Source organism: Camelina sativa, chromosome 7 (genome assembly GCF_030686135.1).
Source record: "Camelina sativa cultivar CO46 ecotype springtype chromosome 7, ASM3068613v1".
In the NCBI taxonomy this organism is placed as follows: Eukaryota; Viridiplantae; Streptophyta; class Magnoliopsida; order Brassicales; family Brassicaceae; genus Camelina; species Camelina sativa.
In genome coordinates, this window is record NC_141886.1 from 2,268,805 (window position 1) to 2,296,219 (window position 27,415).

Consider the following 27,415-nt stretch of genomic DNA (forward strand, 5'->3'; position numbering starts at 1 on the left):
ACGATCTTTAACAGTTTTGCTATGCTAGTTGTGAGCTTAATGACCAACAGTATATATATGTTTCTCGACTAAAATATTACTATTTTTCTTTACTGCTTATGTCATTCTTTTTTCTTTTTGCATTTAGTTTCGTTTATTCAAATTTAATTATTATTTAACATTACCGACTGTGTCATAAGCAAGAATCATCGTCATCCTAAACGGGTAAACCTAAGTCATTTTGTTTATACAGTTTTGTTTTTAATTAATAGACAATCTAAGATTTGACGTAGATCTCCCATAGTATAGGAGTGTCTGTCGGCAGATAAGTAAGAATTGTTCAACACCATAGCAAATGGGAGGACCAAAGATGATCATTTTCAATTTTTTTTTTATATGTGCTGTTGTGAGGATAATGAAAACATCACACTTTCAATTAAATTTACTCCTTATTTTTGTGGTCTGCTTAGATCATTTTTTTTAATGTATGTACTTTGGTTGATGCAATTTAATTATTCTGCACACTACTTGTAATAAGCAAGGATTATCCTGAACCCAAGCCATTTTTTTTTTGGGGGTTAGACAGTGCTTTTGTTTAAAGTATAATAAATTAATGGACCACATATATACAATACTTATTTTAAAATTTGCTTTGGATCTCCCATTGTATTGGAGCATCTGTCGGCAGAGATTTAAGAATAGCTAGGAGACGACCAAAAACTACTACTTCAATACAAATAATAATTGTTCGTTGCAAATGGGAGTATAATACTATTGATCTTAATCGAGACTCCCCCGGCTTCTTTTCTAAATCTTTAATTTCTTATTATCCTTAAATATTTAAGATATTCTAGATTGTTTCCTATCAATAATGCACAGTACCAAATCTGAGTATACCTTATAAAGCAATAACAAAAGCTTTTTTTCCAAACATATATACATACGGTTTATAAAAGCTTTTTTTTTTTAAAGTTAAAAACAATTTCTCCGTTCAATAACTTTCTTATGGTTTCTCTCCTATCACATCCTACACATATGAATGATGCATGGAGGTGCTATAATCAGTATTATCGATCAATACTTAAAACGCTCGATCGGTAGACAAATCTTATTCACCCTAAAAATGAGAACACACTAATTTTATAAAAACTGACTTATTCATTGAACCTTTTTTCGAGGTCAGTGTGGTTTAGTAAAGAGGATTACGTGAAATATTAATACATACATACATAAATAATAAATAGATGCTTCGAAATAACAAAGTATGTGTTGCCCGGGCATTTATATAATAACTATACTATACACCAAATTATTCTGGCACTCTGCCCTAACGTATTTTAAAACTATACATTTAAATATTAAATTATGGGCGCTTATGTCACGAATGATTCCACTTCTTCTTGTCGTTACATGTTATTCTCCTTAAAACAGATTCCTAAAGTCGAGATAGAGAGAATCCTGACCGTCCGTTTTGTCTTTCTAGATTCGAATTCTCTTTTAAGATTCCTGAGCTCCATACGTGGAATCTTCAACGATATACAAAGCTACCCGTACCTAAATTGTAGAAATGTGCTTGTCCTCCTATTTGCTGTGAAACCTTTTTTATGACTTCAATTAGTATTTTATCCGATCGTGACGACAAAAAGAAAAACTACTAGTATTTTCTTCGTTTTCTTAAGTGTGATTAGTGTTAGTTTTTATCAACTTTCTTGGTGTGATTTAAGTTTCTTTGCATTATTATGTGGTGTAGGGATTAGAATATCATCTCTTTACTTTTGCCTCGGCGGCAACTAGTTTGTTTAAATCGAATCAAATGTACGTGTCGTATATATATACATGAATGTAAACGAAGTAACTATATAATTATATGCAGTTGTTCTAAATTCCATAACACGAGATAAGGCTGGAACGGTGGACCATTTCAATCACAATATTTAGTTGACTAGCTGTCTTATATCTACGTTATCGAATTGTTTGGCTACAGAAAAAGGTATAATGTCGACGAAAAAAAAAGGAAGAGGTATATATTTTGTCTATGTTCATTGTTGAGACTTGAGACTAAAAGAAGGAAGTATATTCATATGATGTCATGTTCAGAACAGGTGTACCATTTACTTCTTTTGTATAAAGGAAAAAGGTTCTTTATTCGTCAATCGTTTGCACTAAAATAAATAAAAATATAAGTAATAATATTCAATCGCGGTAAAGTTTAAGTAATCATGTTTACGTCCAAAGGAGAAGATTTCCACTGTAATTCATTTTCAGGTAATGTCAACTTGTATCAGACGTTGGTCGCTTTCTAACATCGAATAATAGATTGATGAGTACGTAACCTATTATTTCCCTTTTTTTTTTGGTAAGGCCTTTATTTCCCTTTCTTTGTTACATTTGATACAAAATTTGAAAATTTAGTATTCAAAACTAAATTGAGATATATAATTGTTAGTTCAGTAGTTTGCCACCTGTGTGTATGTTGGGTCACCACCCAATTTTCAATTAGTTTCTTTCTGTTGACATAAAGTATATTAAAAAAAAGCATTCAAGTTCACTTTTATAAATTTTCATATACATAAAAAGTCTTTTATAAAATTACCAACTAATAAAAAGTTTCTACGTCAAATTTAGTAATTTAGTAGTATGATCAACTTCATCGAGACAAACCGAAAGGCCCAAATTCGGATTCTTATTAACAGTTACTAAATTTTAGCCAAATATCAGGTTTATGCCATATATAGTCCTGTCCCTTAGAGAAATGATGACTAAGATAGATTCCACCTAGCTATAATTGTTAAATTCTCTTTCTAGATTCAATAGTCTTACTAAGATATACAAAAGAAAAACAAGTTAAGAACAGTTAGGTCATCTCTTAGATTTGAAAGAAGGTTGTGCTATTTAAAGATCCACGAGGTTATCTATGCATATACTCCTTTCCGACAACTTTTTGAGGTTTTCATTTTGATGTAATATTCTCATAACGATGGTGGTCCAATGTCCATCAGAGGCTTGTTAACTCGGTCATTAGCAATGACCTATTGAACACGAACAGAGAAAAGTGTGACCACTGGTAGTATTCATAGTTGGATACCTTTACATTTATGTTCGGGGCTAGTTGTTTGCATTCTTTACATGGTACATGCCTCTCCCCCTGCTTCTCTTTGCGTTTTGTGGGGCAACTATAGTCTCACAGATGGTACTCGTGATGGTTTGATTGAGAGATGCTGCTCCAAGTACCCGATTATTTGGGTGATCTATATATTTGATTCCATTGGGTTCAAGGACTTTCTCTATGAAACAAAAGTTGGGAGTGGATAGACTTTCTGAGCGACTCTATCTCCATGATTAGTTCCGTCTCAACCCATGCTACTAATTCATTTCCAAAATTATAGAGAATGACAAGCTTTTCTTTTTACAACATTCAATTTAAGTTACGTTAATTACTGTATTGACTAATGATGGATTTTAGACCTTCACACAGATTTTCTTGAGTAAAGCTTTACTTGTACAAAAATGCAAATAAACCAGGATCAACAAAATAAGAATGACTACTACTTCCTCGTCTAACTTCAATGTTAATAATGTACATTGACTGGTTATTCAGTCTCCAGACATTCAAATAAATCAAAGGAGCATTGTTTATTCATGTTTGAACTTTTGAAAAAAGGGCAGGCATCAACTTCAAAGCAATATCGCCGTAGGGTTTGTCTTGTTGCATATCTATAAGCCCTCTAGACTTCAATACCTGTAATTCGAAAACAACCCATCTAAACTAATGGCAGTGCAGAGAGATACGAAGAATTAAAAAATAAAGTATCAAGAATCACTCACCAAAGTCTCAAAGAACATTCGAGCAGCTAGCTTCCTTGTCTTTCCTGCCAAAATCTCGCTCAAACTTAGATCTCCGGAAGGATGGCTTGAAGAGGGACTACTTGAAGAACGTTGTTTAAGATACTGAACCAAGGCTCTGCAAAGTTCAATGGATGTTATAAGGAATTATAGAAACAGTAGGCTCTTATAAATCTACATGGCTTTTGGAATCTATATACCTTGTTCTCCCTGTCAAACCATCAGAATCTTGACTATCTGGTGATACTAAGGGGGTATTTCCACCTATCTCCAGGAAAGAAAGCTCCTGTATGGCACAGACAAATAGTATTGCTATCAATGTTAGTGAAGCACCAAGAATGGTAAAAACATAACACGCAAAAACGTGAAAACAAACCTCGTCAGTCATTTCAGAAACAGGTGAAAGCCCCAAGTTCCTTAGTTCAGGCATATCCTCTGGATTAGTGGAAGTTGAAGGCTCTGTTCTATAAGATCTTGTCCCCCAACTTCCATGCTGAGTGCTGAAGTCATCAGTTCTAGAAGGTGAAGATCTTGGAGGCGGTGACGGCATGTGCACAGGGAAACCACCATCCCTTAAATGTTCGAATCCCATGTCATCATTATTATTAAATGTCTGAGGAGATTGTGCTTCTGTTGCTACAGACTCTGCATGCGCAGGTCGAGGGCCTGCAGAGTCTTGGACATCTTCAGTTTGCTGAGCTGGAGACAGCTGAACTGTATTGTCTGGATTCGTAGAATCAGGAACCACAGATTCTGGCATTGGAGAGACTGGATTAATTTCGGTTTCAGCTTCTCGAATAGGAGATGATACAGATGATGGTTCTGGAACAGTTTCATCAGAAACAGCAAGATATGGCTTTGAAGCTACATAGTCCTTTTCAAACACACTGCGTAAGACATCTGAGAAGCCTGCAGATAGAAAGGCAATCATCTTTCTTCAAAAACAAAGGACAAAAGAAGGCGAAAGTGTCGAAAATGAAGAAACAATTGAAAATTACCAGTAAATAAGGGATCACTAAATGTTTGATCCTTCTTTGACTGGTTATTCAGTCTCCAGACATTTACTTTAGATGAAGGCAGTTTATTTCTCTCACGAAGTGTATCACTAGGATCCTCGAGCCTTTGTTTTATAATCCTGTCCATATTCTTTGATCAGTACATACACAAAAGGTAATGTAATAATCAAAGTCACATGAAGCAACGGAAAAGTTATTACCTGTTGGTTAATACTGTGACCTTATCAAAGAGCTTCCTCTTCCTTGGCCTTCTTTGTGGTTGGGGAGGAGGAGTAGGCTGAAGCACCAATTGAGGTGATGGATGCACTAACATATAAAAAAAGTGTTTAAAACAAATAATAATGTAGAGAATGTAATGGTTAAAAATATAAGACTATGTTGTTTACTCACCAAAATCTGCACGTTCTTCTTCAGAACCAGCAAAACTTGGAGACTCCGGGCGAAGCTCAAATGCAGAATCCCTTCTAAGATTTGATATTTCTTCATCAATACCTGGGATAGTGGGGTCCTTGTCTTTCAAAGGATCATCTAAAGACTCAGTGTGTTCAACTCTGACATTCTGTTGTTCTGCAGCAAATGATGGATGGGACGCAGGGCTTAATTCGTGTGCAGCATCACGCCTTATCTCAATCTCTGGAATACTTCTAGGAGAATTGGCATCGCTTCTCTCAGTGGTGGGATTGAGCTCTTCTGCCAAGTTACTTTGTCTAGGAGGATCCTGAACTTCAGGGAATTCCTCTGTGGCGTTGCGAGGACTATAGGTTCCTATATCTGGAGCATAATTGGAGTCTCTTGGCTCATTTTCTGATCTTGCCTCAGAAGCCATTTCAACATCAGTTTCTCCAATATCCCCACTCATAGGTACTGTGGGTTGGCTGCTCAAATCGTAACAAGAAGTAACCACATTAGAAGCATATCATTGAACAGACAAAGAAGAGTACGTGCAAGGTGTAGTAGAGGAAATCAAAACTCTATGAAGAGACTCACTCGAAATCCATCGGGATAGATTCTGAGATGGTGTCCTGCAAGAAGAACATTAAAACTTTCATTCAATGACACGTTCCCGGAGACATGAAAAGCAGTGGTCAGAATCAAATTCAAAGTCATTAGAAGCAAGAGGGTAAACAAACCTCGTCGAATGTGACAGCAACATAAGGATCAACGCCAGTAGGAATTTGATCTGCAAAAGAAGCATCAGTATCAGAAAAACCTCGAAATCATAGTATGCTGCATCTACAACCAAGAAGTAAAAGGTACCTGTGAAAGTGATATCTTCCTCACTCCGGGTATGATTATCGAATTCCCTATGATTGGACAAGAAAACAAAAATGTTACCTTCCCAAGTCAAACTCTAGTAAAACTTTATTATAACAGATCAAACATGAAGAAAAAAATGTGAATACATGTCGAGAGTGTCATCTCCCAAGTCGAACTCGTCCAAATTAAGTGCTTGAGGCAAAGTCACAGACTCAAGCGGGGCTTGCCTCGCATCTTCAGGTAAGTCAACTTGAGTAGAGACGAAAGCTTTAGCAACCCAAGTATTAAGGAGATTACAGTCATTGTAAAGAAACTCAACTTTCTTTGAATATATTCGCACAACCCCAAGGAGAAGGTGACTTGATGTTCTCAATGCCAATGGTACCTCAAGAAACATTATACTATCTGCATAGACCAACACAATTAATCAACAATCTTAAGATCGTATGACCAATCAAAAAGCACAGAAAAGTCAAAAACTTTAATCAAAGCAGCAATTACTCAGGCGAAATTGTGAGGATTTCAACCACTAGAATGGGTAAAAATATAAACTTTGGTGGATGCCCATGTCAAAGCAATCAAAAACTATAGACTTGGTGAAATTTCGAATTGGATACAAATCAGAGGGGATTGGAAAAAAAAAAAAAAAAAAAAAAAAGCGAACTTTGGATCCAAAAAAGCAAGAAAATAAAAGAGAGGAAAGACGAACCAACAGTTTTGGGGATGTTGATGGCGGTGTACTGAGATTTCTTAAGACGGTTTTGCACGTGAGCGGCACACCACACCGTACCCAACGGACCCTTTTTAGCCAATAACGTCTGTGAATAAAACATTTAATTCCCCTTCTTCGCAACCCGATTCCAAACTACCCTAAACAAGCCAGAGATTGGAGACTGAGTCGATCTGAGAGACAATGGATTATCGAATCGAAAGTAATATCTATATATATAAAAATCAGAGAAACCAAATCAATTTTGGAATACAAAACTGCAGAGACAGCGAGAACTAGGTTAGGGCTTTTTTTTATGAAGAAGAAGAAGAGTTTTCTTTTTTTTTTAGTGGCGCGGGAAAACTCCCAATCAGTGGCGCTTAATGTTTTTTTCCAAATACACCCCTTTCTCTACTTCTGTCTGCTCGAAAGACAAAACAAAAACTACTTGGGTTGGGCCACTAAAAACCCAATAGCGATATTGTCGGATTACTGGGCCTATCTAAAGGGTATATTTGGAAATTCGCGTATATAACACTCTAGGGTTTTCTTCATATTTAGGGTTCTCTATTTGTTTCCCGACGCTGGGGTTCTTGCTTTTGGCTGAGTAGAAGAAGAAAAAAAGTTGCAGCCACCAAATTCAGATCCGACGATGGTAAAATTTTCGTCGTCGTCTCTCTATCAGTTCTTATCATTCTTCCATGAGGCTGTAGAAGATTTATCTGTTTGATTTTATATCACTGTCTTCTTAGCTCTTTTAACGTCATTTTGCAATCGAATCCTTTGCGGAATTAGTCTTTTGGATTTTGATTATTTCTTCTCGTTCGTCACTAGGATTTTGTAAGGTTTTTAGTAGATTAAGTGTTCGTTCTCGTTACTGATCGATTGGTTTTTAAAGTATTGTTGTTGTTGTTGAGTCTTTTTGGGTTTATGAAGTTGTATTGAAATGAAAATTGGTTTTTTTTTTTTGATTTTTGGATGAGTGCAGCCGAAGCAAATCCACGAAATCAAGGACTTCCTTTTGACAGCGAGAAGGAAGGATGCTAGGTCAGTGAAGATTAAGAGAAGCAAGGACATTGTTAAGTTCAAGGTCAGGTGCTCAAGGTACCTCTACACACTATGTGTCTTCGACCAAGAGAAGGCTGATAAGTTGAAGCAGTCTCTTCCTCCGGGTAATTTTATCTCATCTCTTTCTCTCTGTAGCATATAGCTCAAACATACACTTTTGAAACCTCCTATATCATAACATTGTTAGAGTAATTCATCTCTTGAATGTTTTACTATCATGATAGTTGTTGGATTTTTGGTATTTGAGGCCTAATAGGATTTAGGTAATTCTAGTAAAGCCTTATTTAGGCACATGTTTATCACAATACTATTAGAATTTTGCCTCTATAAGTTTTTCTGGTTCTTGTATCAGTTATGTGACATTACTTGATTTTTCAGGTTTGAGTGTGCAAGACCTTTGAAGAAATCAGGATGTCATGATGGTTACCACCTTGTGAAGACCTTTGATTTTGTTTTGTTCTCTCTGCTCTTTGTCTCTTTTGAATTACTATGATTCAGACTTTTTTGAGTTTCGTTGTTATAAACTTTGAAGACTATTATGAGAATGGCATCCCTTGTTAGAAATATATATAGCTCCAATTGGATAGTGTGCGTATGAGAATTAAGCACGCACATGAGTTATATGTATGTGGCTTTGGCCGTGAGCTGTTGTTAACAACGAAACTAATCATGGAACTATACTTGAATCTTCAAACAAATTAGTAAAACTTTTCGGTAAAAACGCCGTCGTTTTCTAAGTCGTTGGTGAAGTAGTTAGCGAACGTCGTCGTTTCGGAGAATTTGCAGTCGTTCTGCTTTGCCTCTTTGGTTGTGTTATCTTCAACCTTCCAACACCTTCGAGACAAGAAGAAATAGTGGTGTGGTGTGGTGATGGCTCCAGTGATGAAGCCGTCGAGAGGACGAGAGCCAGACGGATCTGGGTTTCAATCGAACAATCTATGGGTTGGTAGTGTGACGGCAGAGACTACGGAATCCGATGTAGCCGATTTGTTTGGAAGGTTTGGTGAGATCGACAGAATCATGGTATACTCATCCCGTAGCTTCGCGTTTCTATACTACAGGCGTGTTGAAGAAGCTGTGGCGGCCAAGGAAGCGCTTCAAGGTTCTTATTTGAATGGGAGTCAGATTAAGATCGAATTCGCTCGACCGGTTCGTTCTCATCTCTGCGTTTTCTTAGGTTTCTATTTTTGTTTCTTCTTCCTTAGCTGCTTTTACCGTTTGTTTATGGTTTTAGATCGATTTTGGGGATTCATCATACTCTTTAGATTACACCTCAATCTTGATGCTTTGTCTTAGTAGTGAAATTGAAATTGTTACATCTGATCTAGTCGTGTTTAGTGCATATGTGCCCTATCAAATTTTGAACCCAGATTCATGGTTTGTGAGTTGTGGCCCGCTACTCCAATTAACTTTCTCAACGCGTTCAGTTGGGTTGCTTCATGAGAAATCACACACTACGAATCACGAACAAGAAAGCAAATGTGTATCAAACTCGTCTTCCACCGTAAACTCATATCCATTGAGCTGCAGCCCGATTGATTCCATAATGGCTGCTTGCTGGTCTTTGGTCTCTCTCTAACTGGTCGCTCTGTTCAGGTTCTTTATCATGTCATGAAAAACGTTTTTTAGGGATCTGTGATATCAGGAGGCTCGTTCCAGATAAAGTTTGCTATATGTCAATCTCTCATAGTAGCGAAATTGAGTTTTTGCAGCTCTTTTGTACCCGAAACTCTTGACACGAATGTTCGCATTGTTAATTCCCAAGCTAGTGTGTTGAGCTCCAGTGACTGGGGGTGGTGCAGATTGTGCAAAAAAGCTTGTCGTGCACTAATCAACGCAAGTGGTAACATTTGCATGATAATACAATCCTCGTAGCTCGTTTAGCCATCAGAGATATAATCTTGAGGTTATAACCGCATGGTGGATGGTTTTTTATTTCACCAATTTGAATGATATGTCAGCATCTTTGCTCTTTTGCTCAAATCTCAGCTGAGTGTTATATGGTTGTATATTTAAACGCGAGTCAAATGTGGAAAGATCAACCACAGAGACTGCTTGCAGTTAAGGTGTTGCCGATTTTGAGGAGGACGTGATTCTCCTTGTAATCAAGGAATGGCTCTTTTGAAGTAGCGTTTTGTGTTTAGAATAGTAGCTGATATGAATTGACGAGAATGATTTTTCTGAAGTAACACGTTTTGTGTTTTGTGTTCTTGTGGATTTCTAACTCAAGTGTGATTTTTTCTTTAGTGTATTATATGTAAATAGTTCTCTTCATGCCAACTACGTACGTATCTCAACTTTACAATGTACCGTATCGGCTCTCATGGAACTTAACTGTTTGCAGGCAAAGCCTTGTAAGAGTCTTTGGGTGGGTGGAATCAGCCCAAGTGTTTCAAAGGATGACCTGGAGGCAGAGTTCAGGAAATTTGGGAAAATCGAAGATTTCAGGTTTCTTTGGGAACGCAAGACAGCCTTTATTGACTTTTATGACATTGACGATGCCATACAGGCTAAGAGCATGAACGGAAAGAGAATGGGTGGTAGTTATTTGCGAGTTGATTTTCTTCGATCACAAGGGCCACGAAAAGTAAGCATCCATTTCTCGGTCTTAGTTAAATGTTAACATATGAGTTTGCTTTGGTGATCCTTTTGTCAGAAATTGCAAACGAGTGCTTTAAGTTTTATGAGTTTGATATGACTTTCATGGCTGGAAACTTTCTTGTGCATCAAGAAGGAGTATTTGCTTGATTCATTCTATTCTTATTTTTCTTCTAACATTTACATTGCAGAATCTATTTGATTTTTTTTTTTTTTTCATTTCGGAACCATGTAACACTTTTCACTCTTTAGGAACCATGGCATGGCTCTAATGATGGCAGGGATGGCAGTTTGAGTGCTAAACAACAGGTTAGACTTATTGCTAGAACTTTTCTTTTTTGTTGGTGAAATGTATATCTTTTTAGGCTTTGACATTTCATTATTGTAAGAGTTTACGACAAACCCTTGTTCTTGCCAAGTTTCTAAGGTTTGATTGTAATATGCTTAACAGTACCCTCAGTCATTTGGAGATGGTAAAGGAAGCGGCCAACCAAGTAATGTACTGCGGATTGGATACCCTCCTTCTGTTCAGATTGACGAACAGATGCTACACAATAGTATGATACTCTTTGGTGAGATTGAGAGATGTATTAGTTACCCATCAAGGCATTTTTCGCTTGTGGAGTTTAGGAGCGTTGACGAAGCCCGCTGTGCTAAGGAAGGACTACAGGGAAGGTTATTCAACAATCCAAGAATTACAATTATGTACACAAACGATGACATTCCCCTTGGACGAGGAGATGATACTGGTTGTCATTCTGGTGCCAAACAATCAAGGCCTGAGATGTTTGTCAATGATCCTCCATTCATGTCTTCACCACATTCTAGCGGGATTCTTGGCCCTATGAGGCCCTTTCGAGGAAGTGTTGAACGTTCACATAGTGGTGCAGAATATAATGATGTGGTTGGTACCAAAGGAAGCTGGGGAAGGCCATCTCCAACTGGAGCTGGAATACTCCCGTCTCCTGCACCAAATACAAGGCTACCCGCTAGGTCAAACCTTGGTTCTTGGGAAGGATATGATCCTGCTCAGTTGGAAAGAGAACCCAAAAGAACTCGTAGAGATGGATCAGTGGATACTTTTCCTTCGATGGGTGTAGATGATCGTGTCACTACGTTCAACAGGTCATACGGGCGTGGGTCAGTTGCAGCGAGGCCTGGCCGTGGTTTTCCTGATGCTGATATTATGTGGAGAGGAATCATTGCCAAAGGTGGAACTCCTGTTTGTCATGCTCGTTGTGTACCTATTGGAAAGGGGATTGAAACTGAAATGTGAGTACCTTTTCGCCTTTCTGTTTTTTTTCTGTACATATAGGAAGTTATGTAGTTCATTGATGAGAAGTTGTCTATCTGTTCATTCTTTTAGATTTGATATTTTAGGTAATTTGTGTATTGTCTTCTTTTTGATCTCAAACTGGATGTAGTAGTGTTGATTCGCCTCATTGATAATACTGCTCTTTGATTGCTGATTCTCGGTTTTTCGAATGGTTAATAGCCCTGAGACCGTCAATTGTTCAGCAAGAACGGGTTTGGATATGCTTGCCAAACATTACACTGAAGCCATTGGATTTGAAATAGTTTTCTTCTTACCAGACAGCGAAGATGATTTCGCGTCTTTTACTGAATTTCTCCGCTACCTTGGTTCAAAGAACCGAGCAGGTGTCGCAAAATTAGACGATGGAACTACTTTATTTTTGGTTCCTCCATCGGATTTCTTAACTGATGTGCTCAAAGTGTCGGGCCCAGAACGGCTATATGGTGTTGTTCTCAAGTTGCCCCCACCACAGGTTCCTGCTGTAGCATCATATAGACAAGAATCTCATCCCATTTCTCAATCGTATATAGATAAATCTCAGAGTTCACCTGCCAATTCCCATCACGGTTTGTATGCTGCTAGGGAAGATCGAGCTGTGTTTGATTACAACAGAGGTATGCAGGAAGAATCAAAGCCTCCCCCAAAATCAATGCTTGGTCCTTCTAGCGAGCCATTTTCTGTACCTAACACTGCAATGCCTCAATCCGGGGTTAGCCTAACACCTGAGCTTTTAGCCACTCTGGCATCCTTGCTCCCTACAACTTCTCAACCTACTGCCTTTGAAAGTCACCAATCCGTTGAACTGTCCAATGGAGAAGCTCCATCCAAAGATTGGAATCGTGATCAACCTATGGTTTCTGACCGATTAAATCTATCATTCCAACAATTAGGCAGTCAATACAATCCGGTGGGGCAACTACCTCCTCCTCCTCCTCTTCCTCCTCCTCCTCCAATGCATTATCTTCCGGTGTCAAGCACACAGAGCCATTCCAGTGGGATGGTCCATGGTGGTATGCAGTATCAAGCACCATTTGTTAGTACACCTCCGCAAGCTCCGTTACCTATTCCTCCATCGAAGAATTATGCAATCTACTCTCAAGGATCACATCAAGCTGTATCTCAACCCATGAGACAGCAATACCAGCCTGAAGCTCCCATGCTTCATCAAACCTACATGCCGGCCCCTATAGCTGAGAACCCTGGTGTGCATGGTTATCAGGATTATGAGCAAGGTAATTATCATGGTCTGACAAATAATCAAGGGCTTAAGGCAAATCGTTCCCAGTCTCAAGCTGAGATGCCTCCACTAGCGAACATGACAAACTTGGATCCGTCGAGCCAAGCACAGCAGCAGCTTCAGTCATTTCTCCCTGGAGCTGGACAAGGTACATCAGATGGTGAGGTCGATAAGAACCAGCGATATCAGTCTACTCTACAGTTTGCGGCTAACCTTCTTCAACAGATTCAGCAACTGCCATCAAATGCTTCGACTGGACAAGGCCCTGGAGACTAGCTCCACATGCCCCCATCACTATTCTTGCTCTTTGGCATGTGATAAAGTGATTTCTGTTTTCTACTCGTCTTGCATATCCGCGCCGTGCTGAGTTTAGCTGGGTATTAGGTTCTTGTGCTGTGATGTCTCCTGCTAGGTTTTGTCTTCGTGAACAAATTATCTGGCGAAACTGTTTAGTGTGTGTGATATCTGAAGCTTATCAACGCTGCATCTCTTTATAGAAACCGTGGAAAAATACAAGATTGAACTGTACACAAGTTCTCTGTGTGTGTCCACAGACTTGTCTTGCTATATACATCTCAATGAAAATGATCTTTTACAATCTCAATAATAATCGACAGGTGGGTTTTAGTTTTGGACATGCCGTTACTGTTATGTTGGAATGGAGAAAGTGTGTTGCCGAAAGACGACGTCGCATAGAGGCTTATTTCCGAACCAGACGACAACACATGGGGGCATCGCTATGATCAACCAACTGTTTTCGTTTTGGCAAACAAAAAAAAAAATCTGTGTTTATATTAATTGTTTGCATTCTACCGTTTCTAGGCTGTACAAGTTGTCTGATTCTAGGTTTTTATTGAGTAAATTAGAATTCTTATATTTCGTATTTCAAATGATAAAAATACAAAACAAAATGAGACTGAAGAAAGAGAATTTAATGAACAAAAGACGAATCAGTCCAATGTAACTCGAATCAAAACGAAGATAAATTAGTTACAGAGAGATGATTTAGTTCAATCATCAACTTGTTTATATTGTTTCCCTATCCTCATGAATTTTAAATCAAGAGGATATAAAGAAACACCAAAAGCTAGGGAACTACAACAACAAAGTTCTTCATTGATTCATTGTTAAAGGGTAAGGCAAAGTGGCAATGTGGTTATGAGCCACTGTTCCAATCCAAAGCTTCCCTTGAACTTCCCTCACTTCACTCACAAGCTTCATTACCTTGCCTTGTCTATCCTCGAGAACCTCCAAGACCTTACCTTCCTCGTCGAATCTCGATATCACAGTGTACATTCTCATCCCCATCGTTTTCGCCAGCAGCTTCATCGGTATTGGCAACCGGAAGTAGATGCTTTTTATCCAAGGGTTGTTTGTAAGAACTTCTTGTGCCGGTGTTCTGCAACAGTCTATTGCAACCCAAAACTGACCCTTTTCGTTTATTCTTACATTGTCTGGGAATCCCGGGAGATCTGCCACCACCTCGACGTCACCCATCTTTGGACCTTCCAGCCAGTATTTCACCAATCTGTTATATACATATTGATAAAAGAGAAATGATACATCAATATAAACACAAAGTTGCGTCAGAGAAACAATAAATATGGAGTCTATCCTTGAGTTTGACTTAGTCTTGTCCGGATGTCAAGGGTCATCTATATGGCTATACCTGCAATTGGTTGTTTCCGTGAAGAGAAGGAAAGACTGATCTTTAGAGAGCTGAATTCCATTGGGAAAAGCCAAACCATCCAGCACAATGTGTGTTGTTTTGGTAGGTGGATCATATCTTAGAAGCCTTCCTGTTGATTCTCCTTCCAGTAATATAAAGAAATGATTCCTACAAAAAGTACAAGTTCAATTCTCACATCATACAATTAAGTGATTAAAGGTGGGAATTGATCTACAAAGCAAGAATAGCAGAATTTTTCCTTACGCTCTGTCATATCTTTTGCTGGTGTCAGTGAAGAAGATAGAGCCATTTCTATGGACGTCAAGGTCATTAGCAAATAGTATAGGCTTTCCTTCCACATGAGTAGCTAAAGGTGTAGCGATCCCTCCTTCAGGACCAACCATAAGAAGACCATAGTAAGCGTCTGCAATATACAAATTTCCTGTCTCTTTATCAAATCTCAGACCAAGAGGTCTCCCACACAGCTTCTCGTGTTTCCATTGCTTATTTGTTGTTGAATCCACACCTCTCACACAAGCTTTCTCTGACCTAATTCTCATGAACACAAACCATCAATAAGAAAACCTGAAACAAAACTCTCTCCACACAAAAAGCAGTGATGAGTATATATATAATCTTTTACCATTTTGATGTTACCACGGAAAATGTCTCCCATCCGATTGCTTCACCCATCCATCTAACCACTCTTCCATCAGCCAACCCTGTGTATGGACCACGACCTAAACTATCAAACTCTAATGACTCTGGACCAAAGACTTGGTCCACAAACTCCAGTTTCCCATGATTACCCAGTCGACTAAGGTTGTCTCTTGGCCATCTTTCCATGACTTGCTTGTATGGAGCAACCTCGTGCTTCACAGGTTTGAACTCACGACCCCCAATTGGACTTATGTGAAAGGGGTCGATCGCTATAAAAATTACAGATAAAGCAATGATACAGAGAATCGGATGATGAGTCAACAATGAGTCATATGTACCACCATTCTGGCCTTTCTTCTCCATTTTTAAAGTGCTCAGAGGGTGGACCAGAAAGTAAGATCAGATTCCCCTGATCAATGTACAGATTATATAAGCAACGTAGAACATTATAGTTGTGGACAAATGCAAACTCTGTGAATAGAATTTGGGTTGAAAGTAGGTATAATGGGGACAAAGAACTGGTCAAAAGTTTATCTAAGTCAGCTCACTCTGATACCAAATACAATTGACATGACTCTATTTTTGAGATAGAGCTTCGAAATAATCATCCAACCTACAACTTCTCATAGCTAAAAATTTGAAACTGTGAATCGGTGATTGTTCTACCCTTCTCTTACCTTCTTGTTGGAATATTAAACAAGGAAATGACAGAAGATGGATATTAGTTACAAAATAAGACATTGCTCTAGTCCAAGAGACCTGCAGAAAAATTCATCTAATTACTTTGTGAAATTGAAAGAGTGTAGATGATAAAACAGATACAATGTCACATTGTGCTAATTTCACCAATTAGCCCTACAATATATCAAAGAAAAACGAGTAATACAAGACTGTTTGGTGGCATGCTTTCATATTGAAATAAATGTGAAGGTCACAAATGAGGAAACATGTCTAGTGGATGGAATCTTTAGGTAAACACAGGACCCTTACGCAACTATACATCAATCACATGACAAAATAATTGACTGTCATATTCATCTGTAATGATGCCTATGACACCACTAGCTTGATTAGACGTGTAATCCTTCTCCAATCACCACATTAACCAGGAAGGATTTTCCACAAACAGTTCAAGCAAGCCTTAAGTATCTGTTAAATATCGGTCATTCGGGTTGCAACTGCAGAAGCTTGGTTACCAACTCTCGGTCTTCATCCTACTACCTCGATGACAAGAACTTTGTTCCCACATTCAATATTGAACATAAACTGAATTCAGACAACTTCCACTCCACTAAGAGGGACTGCACTGGCTTGCAAGGTCCGGCCGTTTCCAATAAACCGCACTGAAGGTAAAGAAGCATCACTAAGCGATTCGATCTCTAGAAAACTGATATCATAAGCACCCGATTTCTTCAAACTGAAAACAAAAACCACAATGATCCAACCAAGCATAGTAAGAGCCCAGTAGTTGTTCATCCCGCCAATCAGACCCCAAGAAATGGCGTAGCCAACGAGGATTCCTGACAAATGTCCTAGAAAACTAGCTTGTGGTACGATGATGGAAGTGAAAATGAGTGACTCGAACGGCGCAAAGCTAATGGGAAGAGACAAAAGACCAAAAAGATCCAGCTTTGAAGAAGGTTGCTTCACAGAGAGAATGGTCATCCAACCAAAGACAACACAAGAGTACCCAACAGCTGTAACTCTCCGGAAATAATCAATCTTGAACCTAGCAATCAACAAATGATAGATCCCAATAACCAAAACACCAGAGAATACGACTAGAACAAGAGTGTAATGAAGGTAATAAGCCGTTCCAAGACCAATATGACCAAGCTGCTCCACAACACCAAGACTCCATAGAGCACTCATGTTAAACACAAGATGCAAGACACTAATATGTGATAAAGCAGAGGTGATCATCCTCCAATAGTGCCCTTCAACTGCAGTGTCGTAACTCAACCCAACTTGAGAGTAGCCAATACTCTTCTTCTGAATCACAAACCAAATCACACTGCATATCGTAACGATGCAGCTCGTTGCTGGTTTCTCAATGATATCATAAAACAAAGGCCTCCCCATACTTAAAGAATCTAAACCCAATTTCTCAAATTCCCTTTTTTAAATCCACAGAATCAACAATGAGCTTGAAGCAATGCGAGCAATGCAATACAGACACAGATCTGAATAAAAGTTTGAGTTTTTATTTTATTTTGGGGGCGGAGTAAACTCAAAGCAGTAACCTTTACAGCTAAACCAACAGGCCAAACTAATAAGTATTCTCCAGAAGGATAAAAAGAGAGAGATCTTTCTTCTTCGAGAATTGGATTCTATCGATTCTTCGTGTTGTTTCCTGAGAATTTTTCTTCTTTTTTTTTTTTAATCAATCAGATCAAATCACACAACACAAAAAAACCTTCAAGAGAACCCAAATTTTTTTGGTCTTCGTCGGTTTGACTTTATGTAACTGGGCCTAAAGTGGTAATGGGATTGGGCCTAACATCATAAATTTTCAGTCCAGTTCTATAAATTACGTAGACCAAATTTTTGCATAATTCACCCTCGATCTTTTTTTACTGTCTCTTTATTTTTGTAGATAACCTTAGTTAAATAATGATTCTATAACATTACTTACTTACTCTTGCCACCCATAATTTGATAATTATATAACATATTGATCCTAGATTATGTTTTTTTTTTTGTTTGGATCAAATGGTGCTATTATAGTATTATGTTAAGTTTTGATTCTATCTTTCAAGAGTTTTTCTTTTTTACCGAAACATAACAGTATTATAGTATTTAAAAATGCTAAGCTTGTATAATCCGAGACCAATTCATTATTAATGGTTTTAAAGTTAATAAAATCCGTTTACTTCTTATTTGGTTTTTGGTTAATTCAAATTGGAATCAGAAAGATGGTACAGATTATTTGATAACCATTTGGATTAATGTTCGTCTTCTACGTTTTTGGTAAAGAGTGTTCGTCTTCTACTTAAGACAGAATAAGCATATATGTAGTACGTATGTTTGGTTTCACGGTCTCTATCGATGACCGACAATGACGATATCAAAACTACGTTCGTTTCATCACTGAAACTATCAATCATTAAAAGTTTGGCGACGTGTTCCGACCAAAATTTGGAAACTATGTAAGTCTTACGTTGTTGACTTGTTGTTTTACATACAATGAAACTCGAAACGCAAAGATAACTCGATAAGACGATAACACAGTTTTAGTAATAGTATTAATATAAGGATATATATATTACATCCTCTTCATAAGTTACAAACTAATAAAAAATTGATATATGAACAATGTTATCAATATCTAGAAACAATATTTGTCACTGAAATATGAAAACTAGAATAACTTTATTCATATACGAATATTCTTTTTTTTTTTGTTACAATATTTTATTCAAGTAACTCCATCCATAACTAAAACAAATAAGAGGATGTAAGTGAAATATAAAAAACATAAAACATTAGTTTAACACCAATGCTTGAAGCTATAGCTCCTCGTTGAAGCAACCATTTATTTCTTGTAAACATTTTATGAGCCATCAATTTAGAAAAAGTAAAACTTGTTGTTTGCTGGGGGCTTGATTTTGACATGATTCCGGGCCTCGACATTGCTCACTATCATCGTTACCATCATCAGTACGATGACGAAGGAGGCAATCATGGTTCTCTTTTCGATGGCCATTGTTGCTTATTAAGTTCTTAAATGGTTCTTGTTTTTTTCTTTTTCTTTTTGAAATCTTTGATTGAATAGTCGACTTATTTATATGTAAAATCGAACTTCTATATATAGTGAATTACTAAATTTAAATATTTGGTGGAATGTTTCAATTGTCTTTTCTTAGATAATTGCTCCAATGATCACCTCTAGATTTCTTCTTGTTTTTCTAAAAATAATTGAATTATAAATTAACTTTCCAAATTTCAATCTGACACTTGTCTGTCTCGTGAGTTTAACAAAACTTTGATTTCAAAGAAAACTTCATAACAACTACAATAACCATTCGTTATTTATTCTGTTTGTGATTTTTTTGTTCTATTTCTATTTAACATAAATTAATCAGAAAGATTAATTGAATATTTACTTTTTCCGATTTGAGTTTTTGTAAAGTGGGTTTAAATTAATTGAAATCCCCATTCAAACTATTAATGAAAACACACACACACACAAAAAAAAAAAAAAAAAAAACGAAATTTCTTATTTAAATTTTAATGGTTTTGTGAAAATTATGTGAGTCGGTCCATATTTGGTTTGATGTATAGTTTATTATGATGTTGCTACAAAGATGTGAATCCTCACCAATAACATACCAAAAAACCTTTGAAGCATGTTATATCCCAATTAGGTTCAACATGCACGACCTTCTTCTTCTTACAAGACTACTCACTTAAAAAGAAACGGTTCCCTCCTTCCTGTTAAAGAAGAACCATAGCAATGGCTGCCAAAACACAACCATCTTCTTCTTCTTCCTTACTACTCACCATGTCCTTGTTCTTACTAATTCTTTCACTCATTGTCCCTTCATCAGTTTTCTCAGCCACTCTTCGTTCAGATATTCAAGCTCTAGAGGCTATAATACGCAGCGTTGATCCAAGTTCCATATCTCCATCCTCTTACCTCAGCACATGGGACTTCTCTGAAGACCCTTGTGAAGGCTCAGGGACGTTCTTGGGAGTTATGTGTTCTTTCCCTCTGGAGAACACGACGAGCCGAGTTACAGAGATCGACCTTGATGATGACGGTTATGACGGTTTCCTCTCCGATGAAATAGGAAACCTAACTGAGCTCACAGTCCTTAGCCTCAACAAGAACAGATTCCGTGGTCCAGTACCAGAATCAGTGTTCCAACTCAGGAAACTCACCAAACTCTCTCTCGCCGAAAATTTCTTCACCGGAGACATATCCCCAGAAATCACGCGGCTCAAGGAGCTCAAAACCGTAGACTTGTCCACAAACAGTATCGCCGGTGAAATACCTCCAAGGATCTCAGCCTTGAGAAGTTTGACTCACCTGATCCTATCAAACAACCATCTCGATGGAAAAATACCTGCGCTCAACGGCTTGTGGAAGCTGCAAGTATTAGAACTCGGTAACAATCATCTTTATGGAATGCTTCCTAAGCTTCCCCCAAGTCTTAGAACTCTATCACTCTGTTTCAACAGCCTTGCTGGACGTATATCGCCCTTGCATAGGCTGAAACAGCTTGTGTCATTAGACGTGAGCCAGAACAGATTCTCAGGCACTGTTGGCCATGAAATCCTAACGTTCCCTGATATTTCACGCATCAATGTGTCTTTTAACCAGTTCATATCCATAGAGGTTATTAAGGTTACAGGATCACGCCTGCGCATGCTTGATGCTGACGGAAACCATTTACAGGGTCACCTTCCGTTGAACCTGGCAACTTATGAAAACCTTAAAGATATCAATCTACGGAGCAACATGTTCTCTGGTGATATTCCTAGGATTTATGGGAAAAGACTGGAGAATTCATGGAGAAGCTTATACTTGGAGAACAACTACCTCTCAGGTTCACTTCCTGAGGAGTTTCAAAAGATTTCCAAACAGATCAGAGGAAACCTTTCCAATAACTGTCTGCAATGTCCAAAGAACGTTCCAATCTGCCAAGGACCACAGAAGCCAAAATCGCAATGCACCAATGCTATGCTGGGGAGGTTGGAGTAGAGATCATGCGGATGGCAGACAGTTTGTATTAGAAAGCATAATTACCAAAAAGCAAACTTCATGTACTTGTTCGGTTCTCATCATGGTAGAAATGTAGAATATGAAAAATGACATTCAAAAAAGAAGATAAAAAAGAGAGATATGTATTTGAGATAAAACTTTTTCTTTCACCATATTGATGTTTGACATACAGAGAAGTCTACACCAAAAAAAACCTCAACTACCATATCTCCATCAGGAGGACATTCCAAATCCTGCTACATAACCTCCGAGGTGTTTTTCCCAACCACGTAAACGTAATGCATTTCAAAAGAGCCAATTCACACTAATGTTACCAAGCCAGATCAGAAGAGGAAACTGGGCTAAAGCTACAAAGATCAAGAGGTAGTGATGCCTGCTTGAGTCATAACTCCTAGCTTCCGCAAAGAGAACTCGCTTCATTGTCTTCACTAAGAACACCCCGGTGCATAAGCAGGTCCATGGAATCAAAACATAGTAAGAATATCCCCAGATTATCTTGCCAAGAACAGCTAGACAAAGGCCCGTGAAAGTATAGCCTGCATATGCCACAATATCCAAGAGGGGTGCTTCTCCGCTACCCAGTGAAAGCAATGATATCTTCAGCAGCATGACTTGCAAAAACCAGCCAACCATTCCTTTCACAAAAAGCCAATTCAGAGCTTCTGGAGAAAACCTACCAAAATTAAGATTCACCACAAGGATCAAAAGGTTGAACAAATGCAATCTAAAAGACATAAACAGGAATAGATACAAAATAAATAAAGAACTTACTTCCCATAGAGTCCTAGTGACAAACCAGCAAGAACAACGTAGGTTCCAAATGCCATAAGCGGAATGTATAAGTCTGGTGCATTTATATCGTATATCGGAGGCTTGTATGAAAGTCTTCCCCCAACTGGTTCTGAAATTCTAGTCCAGTGTCCCTGCGGTTGCAGCAAAACTCATATATGAGAATAATCCCAAATACAAAGCAAAAAGAAAAAAAGCCATAATATAAAAAGGTTGAGTCTTACCCTGTGAAGGAATGGAAATAGAACAATCTTCAATTTGTTCCTCACATATTGGTCATTCACTTGAAAATAGTATTGGGGATCGGAGAAGTAACGACTTATCTGTTTATATATCAACCGGTTAAAACAAACGAAACACCCTGTATAGGAGAAAATCAAAGAGAGAGAAGAGGAGTTACTTACGTTGCTCTGCACATACTCAGAGCTCGATCCGAAAATCTTCTCCCCATAAGCTCCCAAGCCACTCCTGATAAGTCCAGAGCCAGGTCCAGAGAAAGGATTACCAAAGGGGCTAGGCTGAGGAATAGCCGGATGCATTGGCATCCCAGGCTGAGGAATTCCCTGATGCATTGGCATCCCAGGCTGAGGAATTCCCTGATGCATTGGCATCCCAGGCTGAGGTCCCATGTTATTATACATCTCTGGCAATTTAAACAAAACCAACACAAAGAGCTTACCGTTAGTAAACTACAAAGTCCCTTAACAAGTCCAAAACCATCAAACGTTTGCCCCAATGTAACTCAAGTTGAGTTACTCAACCATGAATTTATATATTTTTTTTCTATCTATTGATCGAAATCATAACAACTTCACAGAGTTCGCTAAGCAAACCAGAGAATATACTACATTACTAATTTAGGGTTTTCCGATTTCATCCCTGACTAAACATACGCACATAATCCAGATTCCGGCCATGGGAAACGCAATTATTCGACAAGAAATCGCGAGAAAACTCCATTATTTGAACCGGACAAAATCGAAGATAAACATAAAAGGAAACACGGAAAGAAATTGTAACAAGAAAGACCAATCAGCAATTAGTAAGAAGGAAACATAAACGCAGACCTGAAAGCAACTGTGAAGGAGCTAAAAGATAGATCTATCGCTTTTTTGCTTTCTCAGGTTGATTTGATCAGTTCGTCGGCGCGAAGTTCCGGTGAATTGCGAAAAGTGAAGAACTCGTCACCACATAAACATACATAGAGAGAGATCCAAGGTGGATGGAATATACAAATAACGAAAGAAAGGTCGCACGTGTGTGACCATAGGTTCTTCTTTTTCTTCTTCATCACTTATCCAATGAAAAGTCTACACGTGTTGCTTATTTATAAGTAAGTTTTTATTTTTTGAAATTCGGGGTGTTTTATGCGAAGAATTGAAAGTTAAGGGTCTGTATTAAAAACTTTTCTGTAGCGTCCCGAGCTGCTTTGAGTGAGGTGAAAGTGATTCTCGGTGGAGAAGAAGAAGAAGAAGAAGAAGAGAAAGTTTTTGTTTTTAGTCTTCTTTAGCGTAAATGGAGGTTCCAAGCTCTGAGGAAGTGCTTCAGTTTCTGAGTTCTTGTCTCACTCAGATCAAATGGCGACTCAAGACCGCTTCCAAACGCCGCCTCGAACTAGGTTTCCTTCTTCCGCTCCTCTCACTGATTCCACTTTTTTTTTTTGTTTCCTCTTGTTCCGCGACTCTTTGAAACTTATGATTCAATTTAGGGATTCTTGATTACTTTCTCTGAGTATCTTCACTTTCCAATTTCCTTAGGAACGATAAAATTTTGATTCTTTAGATCTCATTCTGTATCTTGATTGAAGCTTGATGATCCTTTGGTTGCGTTTATCACATTCCACTCCCTGTTAGAGATAAATCATCATAAAGTTTTGAACTTTAATATCATAGATCGTTCAAATACCAACACTCGACTCTACTAGTATGATCTCGGTTTACCATTTGCTTGAATGAATCTGTAACCGATGATGCTTAAGGGTTTTTATTTTGGGGCAGATGTTCTGGCATTGTGCGCGGGAATGAGACCAGTTGTGATGATTGACTATGGTGGAAAGATGCCTGAGCTACAGGATCGCTTGCTTTCCCTTCTTGAGCTTGTTCAAGAGGTTTAGACTCTATTCCCTCTTCAAGTACTTGAGTATGTCTGTAGCTTGATTTGATTCCTGCTTGTGTCTTGGCACACTTTTTTAGGGTTTACCTGTTTTCAAAGAACTGAAGGTTATGGTTATTGAGGATATGATTTACCTGATAAATGTAAGAAGACTACCCAAGTTTGTAAGTTCCAGCTTGAATTCAGAACCCGAATTGTTCTTTGTCGACTTGGAACAAGATCCTCCAAAGGTTGTTCCTTTTATTAAGCTTGTGTGTTTTGTTTAAGTGGTTACTCTTTTAATGTTGAATTTATCTTTTCTTTGCTTTTGTTTGTATCAAGATGGTAAAACAAAGCAAGGAAAGCAATCTGGGGGTGCAACTTAGATTGATTCAGGAGCTATTCTCTTCGACATTTCCTTTAGACGACAGCAATACTAATACCACCACACCACTTGATGAGGCCAACTCTTCTCAGTCTCCTTTATTCATTGATCTTAGTTGTTGTTTACATGACACGAAAGTTACAATCCCAACCTTAAACGGGTAATTTTCACATCCATTTCAACCGCCATCAGATTGTATTAGTTTATGACGCCATAAAGCTGAATGTTCAATCAATATTTGTAGATGGCTGCTGGACTATCCGGTTGTGTATCTATTCGGCACAGATCACATAGAAGAAGCAATCTACAACCTATCCACCAAATCCCTTCGCATATTCAAAGTTCTAGTATGCAGGTTGGCTATTGTATACTTGTAACACTAGTTTCTAAAACTATTGCTGTAATGTCTAACTCAAAGATCTTCCAGGAACGGGACCACCGAGAAGGACTCTCACTTAGAAGAGCTAACAAGGTAAGAACTTCAAAATAAGATTATGACTTTGCTGCCTAAGCACAACACATCTGTGAAAATAACTAATTGTGATGCTTGCAGTTTTTCGGTGCCATATGATCTGAGTACGGAAGGTTGCAAGGAAGTGTGGGCTGAATCATTTCTGGAGAGGATGAGTTCGAGGTGGGAAGAATGCAAACACATTTGGAGATCATTGGATTTGCAAGTTTCTGAATGTTATCCTCAAGCAATTGTTCTTTAAGATTTTCACATAACTTGGTAAAGAGTTGTTATTCATCAAAGTGATCCAAGAGACTTTTTAATTAAAAAAAACCCATGAATGTGGAATAAAATGAGTTTCATAAACAGAATAGAACGGTTCTCTGGTCAGTTCTACAAGAACACAGAGCCAAAAGCAAAAGAGAAAAAAGGGAAAAAGCCAAAGCCAGAAAAAACTAAAACGTGAAATCCAAAAACTTCAGACTATTTGTAAGTCAGTTTCCTTTCAGGAGGCTCTGAACTTCAGCCTCTGTAGGGAGAGCGGGTATTGCTCCTTTCTTTGTTGTAGTGATGGCTCCGCAAGCATTTGCAAACCTTAGCACTTCTCTCAAACGAGGTTCGTCCTGTCAAGACAGAAGGAACACAGTCAGGAATCTTGGCAAATATGCCGAAACTGCGTAACAAATATAAATTCTTTGGTATTTTACCTCGAGCACAGCACGGTCATCAACGATCTTGCAAAGCAAGGCACCAACATAAGAATCACCAGCACCAGTTGTATCCACTGCGTTCACATGGAAAGGATCAACAGATCCACGGAAGCTCTGTAATCAAAACACAGACAAGAACACAACTTGAGTAACATTAAGGCTAAAGTACTCAGACCCGCAAGAATAATGTGCTCTTCCAAAATCATTTACCTTGGTGTAGTATCTACAACCCTTGTCACCTAGAGTAACCAAGAGAAGTTTCAAATTAGAGTGCCACAGAGACAAAGCAGTTTCATCATCAACCTTATCAGATCCAGTCAAGAACATAAGCTCTTCATCGCTGACTTTGATCACTTCAGCTTTGTCCCAGATGCTAAGAATCTGCTTCTGAGCCTCCTCCTTTGAAGGCCACAAAGGAAGCCTCAAGTTTGGATCATAAGAGAGCAACGCACCAGCTTCTTTAGCCACCTCCATGGCCTTCAGGTGAGCAGATCTACATGGCTCAACGATCAAACTTATTGATCCATAGTGGAACACCTTAGCCTGTATAACGAAAAACAAAACAGATCAATTAATTGACCTAACTTCACATCTACGTTACGCATAGCAATCAACCGTTACGGTAACGATCTAGCACCGTTCGCTAAATTAAATGTGAAAGACCAATAAATATTTAGCCTATGTGTCATATATTAATTAATATTTAATAGCAATAAATTAAAAGCAAAGAAAATAACGTACAGATCTGATGAGATCAAGATTGAGCTCGTCGGGGCGGAGGAGCATATCGGCACTAGGGTTCCGGTAGAACATGAACTCACGTTCTCCGTCAGATCTTAGCGTCACGAAAGCGAGTGCAGTCCTGGCTCCGGTGTCGAAGTTGATACCTTCGGCAGAGACGCCGTTCTGTTTCAAGATTCCGGCAAGCATGTGACCGAACTCGTCGTCACCTAGCTTTCCGACGAAAGCAGCACGACCGCCGAGACGGGAAATGGCGATGGCAACGTTGGCAGGTGCACCACCGGGGGCTTTGATGAAGCCAGGAGCCTCGGCGAGGGATACGCCGGAGACGGTTGGGACAAAATCAATGAGCATTTCACCGAAGCTCACGATCAAGCTTTTCTCACCGTTGGAAGCAGCCATTTGTAGTCGGAGTGTTTTGATCGGAAAGATAGAAACAAAGATAGAGAGAGAGATTAGATTATGGATATAATGGTTAGAGAGTATTAGAGGATGAAGGGTTTATATAGAGTTATTAGGTTAGGGTGACTGGATTAGTCAAATCCACAAGACTTTTTGATAAATAAAAATCTATAATTTTATAGAATTATCCATATAAAGATTTGATATAATATCGTATCATATCGGGACATAAATTGTGTGTTTGGTAAAATATCCTATTTATCCTATCATATCATATTTAATTGGTTGGTTACAAATATTATGTTATGATTTAGTGAGATTTAGAGTGATTAGTGATTGGTGCTTTTGAGCAGATTTTTTTGCTTGTTAGATAATAAATAGTGATTTATCTGTTGTTAAATAAAATAAAATAAAATGAAGAAGATATTAATTTGACTCCGATTATTTTGCTTGTTTGGATAACTTTCATTTTCCATAAATACCACTCACGGTTATATTTTGTCAAGATAAAATCGAAATGTGTATTAATGTTGGGATTTGCTATAATTTTTTCGTATTGCGCAAGTTTAATTAATTAGAGGCTTATCCATTCTTCGATAAATATGTTAATCCTCTTCTAATTCTGATTATTTTATTTGTAAGGATAACTTTCTTTCATCATCATCCACGTAAAAATCTACTGAATCGATAAATTTTAATGTCTATAGAATTTTTCTATCTGAAATTAGTTTTGACCTATTTCCCAAGTTTTGTTTTGTTTTGACCTA

The 27,415-nt window shown here is 38.2% G+C and overlaps 9 protein-coding genes across 12 annotated transcripts; 4 read left to right on the plus strand and 5 right to left on the minus strand.

Annotated features, from left to right (window-relative positions):
- Positions 1-3,501: 3,501 nt before the first annotated feature.
- Positions 3,502-7,210, minus strand: LOC104699961 (sister chromatid cohesion 1 protein 3-like). The gene is made up of 12 exons (XM_010415374.3): positions 6,805-7,210; positions 6,242-6,500; positions 6,096-6,142; positions 5,969-6,018; positions 5,826-5,860; positions 5,229-5,713; positions 5,039-5,144; positions 4,821-4,957; positions 4,199-4,731; positions 4,023-4,108; positions 3,805-3,940; positions 3,502-3,718 (listed from the first exon to the last, which is right to left on the minus strand). Exons 1-12 carry the CDS (start codon positions 6,926-6,928, stop codon positions 3,617-3,619), a joined length of 2,100 nt encoding a protein of 699 aa, XP_010413676.2. The 5' UTR covers positions 6,929-7,210; the 3' UTR covers positions 3,502-3,616.
- A 111-nt stretch (positions 7,211-7,321) lies between these two features.
- LOC109125559 (large ribosomal subunit protein eL38z/eL38y) lies at positions 7,322-8,438 on the plus strand. Its single transcript, XM_019227404.2, has 3 exons — positions 7,322-7,459; positions 7,793-7,976; positions 8,251-8,438. Exons 1-3 carry the CDS (start codon positions 7,457-7,459, stop codon positions 8,271-8,273), a joined length of 210 nt encoding a protein of 69 aa, XP_019082949.1. The 5' UTR covers positions 7,322-7,456; the 3' UTR covers positions 8,274-8,438.
- Positions 8,439-8,525: 87 nt separating this feature from the next.
- LOC104699963 (flowering time control protein FPA) lies at positions 8,526-13,898 on the plus strand. Of its 2 annotated transcripts, none has more exons than XM_010415380.3 (5): positions 8,526-9,021; positions 10,217-10,459; positions 10,723-10,779; positions 10,922-11,742; positions 11,966-13,626. In XM_010415380.3, exons 1-5 carry the CDS (start codon positions 8,743-8,745, stop codon positions 13,296-13,298), a joined length of 2,733 nt encoding a protein of 910 aa, XP_010413682.1. In that variant the 5' UTR covers positions 8,526-8,742; the 3' UTR covers positions 13,299-13,626. The 2 variants fall into 2 exon arrangements, with proteins under 2 accessions (XP_010413682.1, XP_087314213.1); XM_087458087.1 differs by lacking the exon at positions 11,966-13,626 and adding an exon at positions 13,640-13,898 and having other exon boundaries at positions 8,624-9,021.
- A 35-nt stretch (positions 13,899-13,933) lies between these two features.
- LOC104699962 (protein STRICTOSIDINE SYNTHASE-LIKE 13) lies at positions 13,934-16,189 on the minus strand. Its single transcript, XM_087458088.1, has 5 exons — positions 16,029-16,189; positions 15,335-15,760; positions 14,956-15,240; positions 14,692-14,859; positions 13,934-14,550 (listed from the first exon to the last, which is right to left on the minus strand). The coding sequence occupies exons 2-5, from the start codon at positions 15,712-15,714 to the stop codon at positions 14,136-14,138; spliced, it is 1,248 nt and encodes a 415-aa protein (XP_087314214.1). The 5' UTR covers positions 15,715-15,760; positions 16,029-16,189; the 3' UTR covers positions 13,934-14,135.
- On the minus strand, positions 16,135-17,433 carry LOC104699964 (RHOMBOID-like protein 13). Its single transcript, XM_010415381.3, has one exon. It carries the CDS (start codon positions 17,431-17,433, stop codon positions 16,624-16,626), a length of 810 nt encoding a protein of 269 aa, XP_010413683.1. The 3' UTR covers positions 16,135-16,623.
- A 2,340-nt stretch (positions 17,434-19,773) lies between these two features.
- LOC104704209 (uncharacterized) lies at positions 19,774-21,216 on the plus strand. The gene has a single exon (XM_010420333.3). It carries the CDS (start codon positions 19,808-19,810, stop codon positions 21,056-21,058), a length of 1,251 nt encoding a protein of 416 aa, XP_010418635.2. The 5' UTR covers positions 19,774-19,807; the 3' UTR covers positions 21,059-21,216.
- On the minus strand, positions 21,205-23,178 carry LOC104699965 (uncharacterized). 2 transcript variants are annotated; one of them, XM_087458093.1, is made up of 5 exons: positions 22,936-23,178; positions 22,273-22,511; positions 22,093-22,191; positions 21,851-22,002; positions 21,205-21,752 (listed from the first exon to the last, which is right to left on the minus strand). In XM_087458093.1, exons 2-5 carry the CDS (start codon positions 22,507-22,509, stop codon positions 21,365-21,367), a joined length of 876 nt encoding a protein of 291 aa, XP_087314219.1. In that variant the 5' UTR covers positions 22,510-22,511; positions 22,936-23,178; the 3' UTR covers positions 21,205-21,364. The 2 variants fall into 2 exon arrangements, with proteins under 2 accessions (XP_087314219.1, XP_087314220.1); XM_087458094.1 differs by having other exon boundaries at positions 21,205-21,690; positions 22,936-23,120.
- Positions 23,179-23,237: 59 nt separating this feature from the next.
- On the plus strand, positions 23,238-25,161 carry LOC104699966 (uncharacterized). 2 transcript variants are annotated; one of them, XM_087458091.1, is made up of 7 exons: positions 23,238-23,486; positions 23,866-23,975; positions 24,061-24,210; positions 24,302-24,504; positions 24,589-24,699; positions 24,772-24,816; positions 24,898-25,161. In XM_087458091.1, exons 1-7 carry the CDS (start codon positions 23,384-23,386, stop codon positions 25,055-25,057), a joined length of 882 nt encoding a protein of 293 aa, XP_087314217.1. In that variant the 5' UTR covers positions 23,238-23,383; the 3' UTR covers positions 25,058-25,161. The 2 variants fall into 2 exon arrangements, with proteins under 2 accessions (XP_087314217.1, XP_087314218.1); XM_087458092.1 differs by having other exon boundaries at positions 23,263-23,486; positions 24,061-24,144.
- On the minus strand, positions 25,099-26,798 carry LOC104704212 (putative fructokinase-4). Its single transcript, XM_087458090.1, has 4 exons — positions 26,247-26,798; positions 25,716-26,048; positions 25,503-25,619; positions 25,099-25,418 (listed from the first exon to the last, which is right to left on the minus strand). The coding sequence occupies exons 1-4, from the start codon at positions 26,646-26,648 to the stop codon at positions 25,290-25,292; spliced, it is 981 nt and encodes a 326-aa protein (XP_087314216.1). The 5' UTR covers positions 26,649-26,798; the 3' UTR covers positions 25,099-25,289.
- Between the last annotated feature and the right edge of the window lie 617 nt (positions 26,799-27,415).

Excerpts from the sequence above, each read along its gene's own strand:
- LOC104699961 (XM_010415374.3), bottom strand. The coding sequence starts at position 6,928 with ATGTTTTATTCACAGACGTTATTGGCTAAAAAGGGTCCGTTGGGTACG. Across the intron at positions 4,958-5,038 it reads GTCACAGTATTAACCAACAG|GATTATAAAACAAAGGCTCG; the intron begins GTAATAACTTTT and ends GAATATGGACAG. Across the intron at positions 3,719-3,804 it reads GAATGTTCTTTGAGACTTTG|GTATTGAAGTCTAGAGGGCT; the intron begins GTGAGTGATTCT and ends TTCGAATTACAG.
- LOC109125559 (XM_019227404.2), top strand. Across the intron at positions 7,977-8,250 it reads GAAGCAGTCTCTTCCTCCGG|GTTTGAGTGTGCAAGACCTT; the intron begins GTAATTTTATCT and ends TTGATTTTTCAG.
- LOC104699963 (XM_010415380.3), top strand. The coding sequence starts at position 8,743 with ATGGCTCCAGTGATGAAGCCGTCGAGAGGACGAGAGCCAGACGGATCT. Across the intron at positions 9,022-10,216 it reads AGATCGAATTCGCTCGACCG|GCAAAGCCTTGTAAGAGTCT; the intron begins GTTCGTTCTCAT and ends AACTGTTTGCAG. Across the intron at positions 10,780-10,921 it reads GTTTGAGTGCTAAACAACAG|TACCCTCAGTCATTTGGAGA; the intron begins GTTAGACTTATT and ends TATGCTTAACAG.
- LOC104699962 (XM_087458088.1), bottom strand. The coding sequence starts at position 15,714 with ATGGAGAAGAAAGGCCAGAATGGTGGTACATATGACTCATTGTTGACT. Across the intron at positions 15,241-15,334 it reads TCCGTGGTAACATCAAAATG|GTCAGAGAAAGCTTGTGTGA; the intron begins GTAAAAGATTAT and ends CATGAGAATTAG. Across the intron at positions 14,860-14,955 it reads AGCAAAAGATATGACAGAGC|GAATCATTTCTTTATATTAC; the intron begins GTAAGGAAAAAT and ends TACTTTTTGTAG.
- LOC104699964 (XM_010415381.3), bottom strand. The coding sequence starts at position 17,433 with ATGGGGAGGCCTTTGTTTTATGATATCATTGAGAAACCAGCAACGAGC.
- LOC104704209 (XM_010420333.3), top strand. The coding sequence starts at position 19,808 with ATGGCTGCCAAAACACAACCATCTTCTTCTTCTTCCTTACTACTCACC.
- LOC104699965 (XM_087458093.1), bottom strand. The coding sequence starts at position 22,509 with ATGTATAATAACATGGGACCTCAGCCTGGGATGCCAATGCATCAGGGA. Across the intron at positions 22,192-22,272 it reads CTGAGTATGTGCAGAGCAAC|ATAAGTCGTTACTTCTCCGA; the intron begins GTAAGTAACTCC and ends ATATATAAACAG. Across the intron at positions 21,753-21,850 it reads TCACTAGGACTCTATGGGAA|GTTTTCTCCAGAAGCTCTGA; the intron begins GTAAGTTCTTTA and ends TAATTTTGGTAG.
- LOC104699966 (XM_087458091.1), top strand. The coding sequence starts at position 23,384 with ATGGAGGTTCCAAGCTCTGAGGAAGTGCTTCAGTTTCTGAGTTCTTGT. Across the intron at positions 23,976-24,060 it reads TTCTTGAGCTTGTTCAAGAG|GGTTTACCTGTTTTCAAAGA; the intron begins GTTTAGACTCTA and ends ACACTTTTTTAG. Across the intron at positions 24,700-24,771 it reads TTCAAAGTTCTAGTATGCAG|GAACGGGACCACCGAGAAGG; the intron begins GTTGGCTATTGT and ends AAGATCTTCCAG.
- LOC104704212 (XM_087458090.1), bottom strand. The coding sequence starts at position 26,648 with ATGGCTGCTTCCAACGGTGAGAAAAGCTTGATCGTGAGCTTCGGTGAA. Across the intron at positions 25,620-25,715 it reads GTTGTAGATACTACACCAAG|AGCTTCCGTGGATCTGTTGA; the intron begins GTAAATGATTTT and ends TTTTGATTACAG. Across the intron at positions 25,419-25,502 it reads ATGACCGTGCTGTGCTCGAG|GACGAACCTCGTTTGAGAGA; the intron begins GTAAAATACCAA and ends CTGTCTTGACAG.